Here is a 7,856-nt window from a genome sequence, read left to right as displayed (position 1 = left end):
GTTGCTAGGTTATGAGGAGCCAACTGGGTGATCCAATCCATGCCACCCTGAGGCAGACCAGTGCCACATCTCTAGTTAGTATAGAATACCAAAGACAGATGCTCAGTGATTATGGGTGAAGCAGCTTAATGATAATCTTTCCTTGAATTTGTATTTGAGCGTCTATTATTTCCTAACTGCCAGGATAACATCATAATCAGTTTATTTTCAGGTATCCCCGTTCAGTTTTGTTTTTGAGATATTCAGGGGGTCCAAGAGGTGAATTAGGGAGTCCCAGACCCCCAAGAACCCCCTGTTTTTCACACCTTCTTCTGAATTTTTAAATGAAATGTTGATAATGGTAAAATACTAGTACATCTGACGTTTTCTTTACTATTTTTACCTTTGTGTACATCTTTTCCCTGCATGTATTTTAAAAATACATTTTAAGCCGAAACTTTCTCTCAAAGCCATTGATAAACAATGACTCAGACAACAGGCAACGTATATGTAGTAATAATATGGTAATGTGTGGTATAGTGTAGTTTTTAAAGGCATTGAACTCGTCAGACATCTGGTTCCTGTCACTGCCACTGTGAACAATTCTGACATTCACATCAATCTACTCTAATGATTTTGTATTTTTTATATGAAGGGCTTCATTTCAAAAGACATTAAACATAACTTTCATCAGTTTTCATTTAGGCTTACATATACAGGAAATATCAATGCTATATTATGATTCCTACCACAATAATACCATAATAGATTATTAGAGAAATAAAAATGACTTATACAACAACATTAAACAGTTTTCAGATGTCTTCTTGTTACAAATGGATATACACCACTTTGGAATGTATTAATGTACTTTTTCATTGTATTTTTATTTATTTTTTTGCATGGGAGCAATATCCAGAGCCAGTTTGGGTGTAATCATATTCACAGCAGCACACAGAAGTTAGTGGAGACTAACAAATGAATGGTGACACTGTAGAAGGGTAAAACTCTTGATTTGCAGCTTTAGTTTGCGTCTGGCCCCCGGCTCCATTTGATAATACATTGCTGTGTGTTTTACAGCTGGAGTAAAGCTCTGTGGTGGTACTAAATTTTTGCACACTTGGGGTCTCTGTGTGTATGCCACAGAGCAGGCTGTAAGGCAGGCTAAGAGCATGAATAGTAATGAGTGTTTACCTTAATGATAAAGCTGCCCCTGTACTTCATGTGCCAGAGCCCCTCCACTTAATACCCAGCAGCAATCATGCAAGATTGTTATCCAGTCTGTGCAAGCAGCTGTCCATAAATAGGATGACTGGCTGCTGTTGTTGGAGAGTTTGCTGTTGTCATTAGAGGTGACAGATGACCACATAAGGCGTTTGCACACTGAGCAGACCTATCCATCATCACGGAGTGCAGACAGAAGAGAGGCATTACCAGGTCAAAAGAGGACCATTACATCAAGGCTGTGTGTGTCTCCAGTGCTAATGAATGGAGATGGTATTTGGTCTATTGCTTGCTGCATGGTAGTTCATCAGTGAAAGGGAAGCTGTACAGAAGTATTATTTCTAATGTAGAGGCCAAGGAGGCCAAAGCAACGCAGAAAAGTGGTGTCATTGGTGTTGCTGGGGTCTTTGTCTCTTCAGTGATTTTCTTCAAAAAGAAACACTGCCCTCTCATGGCGCATTAGCAGTACACTCCTTATTCATTTCAACTCACAACTCTCTTCACACTACACAGGAATGAACTTCCTCACATTTCTGAGCCCTGTGATCCTCAGCTCATTATTGATTTCCATCAAGGAACTCAATGGACTCACTGTGCAATATTGGGCCAGCCTATTAGGATTATTATTCTAACCCCTTAGAGCAGTGCTATGTCATGACCAGAAAATGTGAAGCCCACTGAAGTAAGTCAGTGTGTTTCTGCTGAATGGTGAGCCTCATCAGATATAGCCGAGAGGTGAGAGAAAATTGGTCCCAGGCCCATGCTGGACTTCAGCTTTGAAGCCGTGATGCTGCAATCATCTTAGAGAAAGTTGCAAGGAGGCCAGAAGGTCAACAAAGAAGAAGAAAGGGGACAGACCATTGATCTGGGAGAAGAAAACTTCATAAACACCACTGGTCTCACCAGTATCGTCCTTCTCATGCACAGAGCACACTACTGGAGATTATCTTCAAAGGTGTCTGATTTAAAAGACAAGCAGTTACAGGCAAACAGTTATGTAACTGAAAGTTGGCTGACAGAGGTGACTTTATGGAGATTGCATTAGGAGTTCTAAAATTATAAGAGATAATGTTGATATATATATATATATATATATATATATATATATATATAAAGTGAGTACACTCTTTACATTTTTGCAAATATTTTCATCTTTTCATGGAACAACACTATAGAAATGAAACTCGGATGTAACTTAAAGTGGTCAGTGTGCAGCTCGTATAGCAGTGCAGATTTACTGTCCTCTGAAAAGAACAACACACAGACATTAACGTCTAATGTCTAAACACCTCACAGTGAACGTGACCAGATTGTGCCCATTTGTGTCGTGTGACTCGTTAAGTTACAGGGTTCCAGGTGTGAATGGGGAGCAGGGCTGTTAAATTTGGTATTCTGGGTACAATTTGGCATCATACTGGCCACTGGATAGTCAACACGGCAACTCATGGCAAAGAACTTTCTGAGGATGTGAGAAATAAAATTGTTGCGCTCCACAAAAATGATCTATGTCTATGACAAGTACTTGTATTTTACTGCTGAGGTTTTTGTATATGAATAAACAATGGCCAGTTCAGATTATAGCACAACATTATTATTATTTTTTTTCTCAGCCCACAGATTTGATGAGATTTTTTAATATGGCCCTTTTAATGGCTGAGCTAAACATCCTGGTCTAGGAGATCAGGATGATTCCAAAGGCCTGCAAGGAATTAAAAAGCAGAATATCCCAACTATTTCATGACATACCTGGGTAATCAAATATGTTCTGTATACATGGAATATATATATATTACTTCTTGAAACACCCAACAGATTTTTTTCTCTGTGGTATCTAAATTAAAATAATGACTACACCTGACTTACAGAGGACAACTGTTAAGCAAACCACAGTGCAATCATGCTTACCACATGTCAGATGTAATATCCAGCTTTGGTCCAAAAGCAATATCTCATTTCTGTACAGTAAAATGAAAAAAAGGGTGCTGTGTTGATAAAACTCAGTCATAAATGCAATAAGTGCCAATGTTGTCATGATGGCCCCAGGCTTTTCACATTTGCGTGGCTATTGTATTGGATTATTGGACATGATTTACAGTTCTTACACCAAACAACGAACTTGCTTAGTGGTATCTTGAGGGGTCCATAGTGCACAGATTGGTCTTCTGGATTAATATATAGTTGAACTATAAACTAATGCAATAATTTATACATAAAGGAATGTAGGAGTGCTATATGTACAGTTCTAAAACAATAATGAAATTACAGCTTAATTTCCATATATGGACTGTATGGACTTGATGGTACATGAATGGTACATTTTGAAAAAAAAAAACACTAAATCAAGCACTTTAATATTTTATTTAAAATATAAAGAGTGTTCAGCTTCCCATGATATAGGCCCTTTAAGGTCTCCTCACAGCATCCAACAGTAATTCTAGTTTGTCAAAGTGTTTATTCTGTCCATTTCAGGCTTATGAACGCCTTATGGATGCTTGACACGTTTACAGCTAACTCTAATCAAATCCATTAGAATCTACAATGCAGTGATCGATTGAAGTGAATCGAGCTGCAGCTTCGACAAACTAGTGATATCAATCACCTGGCTGATGCACTGTGCCTCAAGGCCTCAAGCAAACAGTCAGACATCCAATCAAATTTCTCCACAATACTGTGAGAAAAGGCTGTGAGTGGCTTTAACTGCAGGGTGCTCAAACCTTTCAGAATGTTTTTTGTGTATGTAGACACACCTGTTTACCTTTGGCCTCTTCGATAGTGTTGACCTTCCTATTTGGCCCCAGTCCCATACAAATGGTGCAAACCTCATAATCTCAAGTCAGGAGGGACATGGGTCTCACTTATAAAACAACAAGTAAAACAGGTGTCACTTTTCTCCCACTGATCTACGTCAGACTTCTTCCTGCCCTTGTTTGGAGGTCACACAGACTTCCTTTGTTATTTGTAATTCAGATTGGCAAGGATTTAGGTGATAGTAAAGTGATTCCAGCCTATTCAGCAGCTTGGCGAGACGCCTAAACCTGGGGCTGAAAGAGGTCGACATGCATGTAGTCACAGCAGGCTTAAGTCTTCTAATTTTAGTGCACAATTAGTTTTTTGAGGAATTTAATGTTCTAAAAAAATAAAACATGAAATACAAAATGTACACAGGACACTATTTTCCTAATATGTTAAAAGGCCTAATGCTTTTTTCCCAGTATGTTGGAGGTCAAGGCCTGGGGCCCTGCAGAGACCTGTATGCCTGGCATTCTTGCAAGAGTTTTATTTTCTACAAACTGTGTAAAAGCATGGTTTAATTTTGGGAGAAGATTGAAAGAGACAGATTCAAACCAAATGACCAAATTTTAGTTTCATAAAACCTAACAAAGCGAACAGCACACAACCCAGGTTCAGACGCTCGAGCTGTGAGTAATCCTCCTGCATTTGCAGATGTGAGTGTGATGCTGAAGATTAACAGAATGGGAAGGAGATTTACATAAATATGTAGAAAGCAAAACATTTATTAAGCAGTAAAAAAACAATGCAGTCTCCACAGCATGAAGCAGATTCGCTTCCTTTGTTAAAAAAGCAATATGCCTCACATGACTGATGCCACAAATGCCATGAAGAAAAAAGCATCTACCTTCATCAGCCCCTGATTTGATCAGAGGTTTGGACCTGACTATATATATATATATATAAATATATATAACTACATTTGTTTCTTCAAATGTCAATTCAAGTGACTTAGAGAAATCAATGGAAACTATAAAAGACAAAAACATGGTAATTAAGATAAAACACTAAATGCTACATGTTGACTTACAGGTCTAGTCATCAGCCTGATTTTAAAGGCCAGTGCAAAGCTAACCTCCACAGCTCCAGCTCACTGAGACACTGAGAAGTTGGTTAAAAAGCTGCATATTCAGTTGTCGCAAGGGAATAATAAAGAATAAACAGACAGTGGCTGCAGGCAGGGCTTGGCCTAAGGGGGTTTATTGAGAGCAGTTATTGAGATTTTACTTTTTAAGGCCAACAGTGTGTTTCACTCCTTCTGTCTTTGCTGCCTAACAAGAGACAAGTGTAGGTGGAGATGTCTATAATGAATGGTATTAAAGGCTATTGTATGCAGGACAGACCTTTTCCTGATTGCTATATTCTTTAGTATGCTGTATGTGAATAACCCAGTGGTTAAGCAGTGTAGATTTATGTATTTCAGCTACTTGTGGAGCCCTCTATGAGCTGCACCAAGTTTTCATGCTGTTTTTCTAAGGCTGCTGCCCCAACAACTACAAAACAGACTCTGCTCCTCTGCGTGGAGCTGCGGGAGAACTTTGATGCAGGGAAACACCAGGAGGTGTTCTAATGATAAACACAACAAACCATCCTTACACTCACTGCTGTCTCCCACTGATTCTGACACACTATGGCAGTGGACCAGTACACATGCTGGTGTTTTTCCTGAAGACCTGGTTTAATGAATTTCTTATTTAATCAACCGTTCCTGAGCTGAAGTGAGTGTTTTAGAGCAGGAAAAACACTCAGATGTGCAGGACAGGGTCACTTCAGGACGAGGGTTGGGATTTAACTCTTTCTTCACACTGGTCCATGTGGTATGTGTGAGCAGCACCACCATCTGCATGCTCAGCAGGTACCAACAGTCTGCTACTAATCAGAATATTCAAGGCTTAGGACATATTGATCCAATCCTTTTACATGCACATTTTGTGATACATTAGGACTGCACATATAGCGCTGGTTTCCTGGATTAAGCGTAATCTGGTTTCCTGGAGTTTATTTTATAATATATTTATAGTGTAGTAACTGGGGTTCAATCCTCTGCATGGATAAGCATCCTATACTATGCCAATAAGAGTCCTTGGACAAGATTCCCAACACTACCTTCACATAGCTATGTAAATTGATCAAATTGCTGTAAATGTAAACTTGGACTTTTTCGGTATCAATGGACAAACGACAAAGGAAAGTCTAGATTTAGTTTTAATCTGGGTTTGGAAAACCGGCCCTTGATGTGCTTTGAATGTGATGCATTGTGAGAGGGGTGCGCTTTTAATACTTTTATTAAAGTATTAAAGTAAAACACAAGTCCTTATTTATTATACATATAGGCATTCTGTGACACTTTTCCGGGATCAATTACTGTGAAGAAAATCTTAGTTTGGAGAATTGTGATCCACACATGTTCCAAAGTTGGTGTTGACGATGGATCCCCCAATCGACCAGTCTCCGTCACATTTGAGTCCATCCTCACAAGGGCAGAAGTAATATGTTCCATACAAACTCTGTGTGGAGGAGAAAATCCAGTGTTCAAGCATCTGAGGTTCTCAACATCTATTCACATCCTACATAGCCCACTGTAAACAGCACAATGCTACCACTAAACATTCGGTAACTTTAACTGATTTGAGGACACTCTTAGGGAGAAAAAGACCTACTGAAGTGCCTTTTTCCAAACTTGGTGATCATTTGCAGAAAAAAGTTTGCAACAGTACAATCTGTTCAAACAAGAACATTTCCTAAAATTAGGTTCTGATCTTGGATGTACAGATCTAAGAAAGGAGTGCAGTGTAGTACTTGGTTAGGTACAGCTTCATTTAGATGTTGAAGGCACCTGCCATAACATGGTTTCCAACAAATGTCCTTACTCGACCCCCAAACCTTGGATCAATTCCAGAACCAGTACTGCGATTTAAGCCTTTTTTATTAGACTTACATAACTCTTATCAGTCTCCTCAGACGTCAGTGTTCAGATAAGAGTTTTGCTTTGCCTCAACTAAAATGTTTTTTTGTGTTTGTACCACATTTACACCAAAACTTTTTCATTCTTGCTTTCATTTACACAGAAAATGCTGAATTATTTAATTAATGGGTGACAAACTAGCTTCCATATTAAATGACCAAGTGTTGAACAGTTAATGTAACCATCTCTCAGCTTCTTCAACCTCAAATAGAACTGAGCTATGCAGATCCATACATAGTTGTACTGTCTGATTGGTTGTAAGTGTGACTATTGTGTGGTGGTGGTGGTGGTGGTGGTGGTGGTGGTCTATACCTTTTTGGAACATGTCTCTCGCTCTGCGGCAAGTGGAGCACAGCGAGCTAAGCTGATGGCACTCACCCGATGGCAACAAGAGCTCTTACACTGACTACTGATGGCACATAGCTCTCCATTTGCCTGTAGAACCAATGATTAATGAGAGCGCAACACAGATTCAGAGACAGATACATATGCAGTAATGTACCTACAAAGAAGTACTTGTAGATGTGCATATATAGCAGAGCAACTTATGCATTGCTTTCAGTTATTCAATCATATCATTTGCTGTCTGGTTCCTGTACTCTTACCAGGTTGATGAAAATGCCTGTAGTTTCCGGAGAATCAGCAGAGGTGGCCAGAGCAATGGCCATCAGGCACAGAGTAAAGACCATAATAGCCTTAAACATTGTGTTGTCAGATGTCTTGTCACTCTCACACTGAGCACAGCAGACTGCTGGATGCTTCCCTTTAACATGGACCTTTCCACTTTTGGCTTGTGTACATAGGACCACCTGTTTTCCACTAAAAACTTTCAGCCTTTTTCAAAATGTACGACATCTTTGTACCTAATCCAAAATAAATGGTCTAACCCTCAAAATCT

At 39.3% G+C, this 7,856-nt stretch overlaps 1 protein-coding gene across 1 annotated transcript; it reads right to left on the bottom strand.

Moving 5' to 3' along the window:
• Positions 1 to 5,177: 5,177 nt before the first annotated feature.
• On the bottom strand, positions 5,178 to 7,724 carry LOC108442374 (colipase-like). Its single transcript, XM_017722382.2, has 3 exons — positions 7,564 to 7,724; positions 7,271 to 7,393; positions 5,178 to 6,500 (listed from the first exon to the last, which is right to left on the bottom strand). The coding sequence occupies exons 1-3, from the start codon at positions 7,660 to 7,662 to the stop codon at positions 6,372 to 6,374; spliced, it is 351 nt and encodes a 116-aa protein (XP_017577871.2). The 5' UTR covers positions 7,663 to 7,724; the 3' UTR covers positions 5,178 to 6,371.
• Positions 7,725 to 7,856: the final 132 nt, after the last annotated feature.

Source organism: Pygocentrus nattereri, chromosome 28, assembly GCF_015220715.1.
Source record: "Pygocentrus nattereri isolate fPygNat1 chromosome 28, fPygNat1.pri, whole genome shotgun sequence".
NCBI lineage: Eukaryota > Metazoa > Chordata > Actinopteri > Characiformes > Serrasalmidae > Pygocentrus > Pygocentrus nattereri.
This window is presented reverse-complemented; position numbering and strand designations above follow the sequence as displayed.

Bases quoted from the DNA above. Each gene is read 5' to 3' on its own strand.
- LOC108442374 (XM_017722382.2), bottom strand. From the start codon at position 7,662: ATGTTTAAGGCTATTATGGTCTTTACTCTGTGCCTGATGGCCATTGCT. The intron at 7,394-7,563 runs GTAAGAGTACAG...TTGGTTCTACAG, and splicing joins CAGGCATTTTCATCAACCTG to GCAAATGGAGAGCTATGTGC. The intron at 6,501-7,270 runs GTATAGACCACC...TCCTCCACACAG, and splicing joins GAGAGACATGTTCCAAAAAG to AGTTTGTATGGAACATATTA.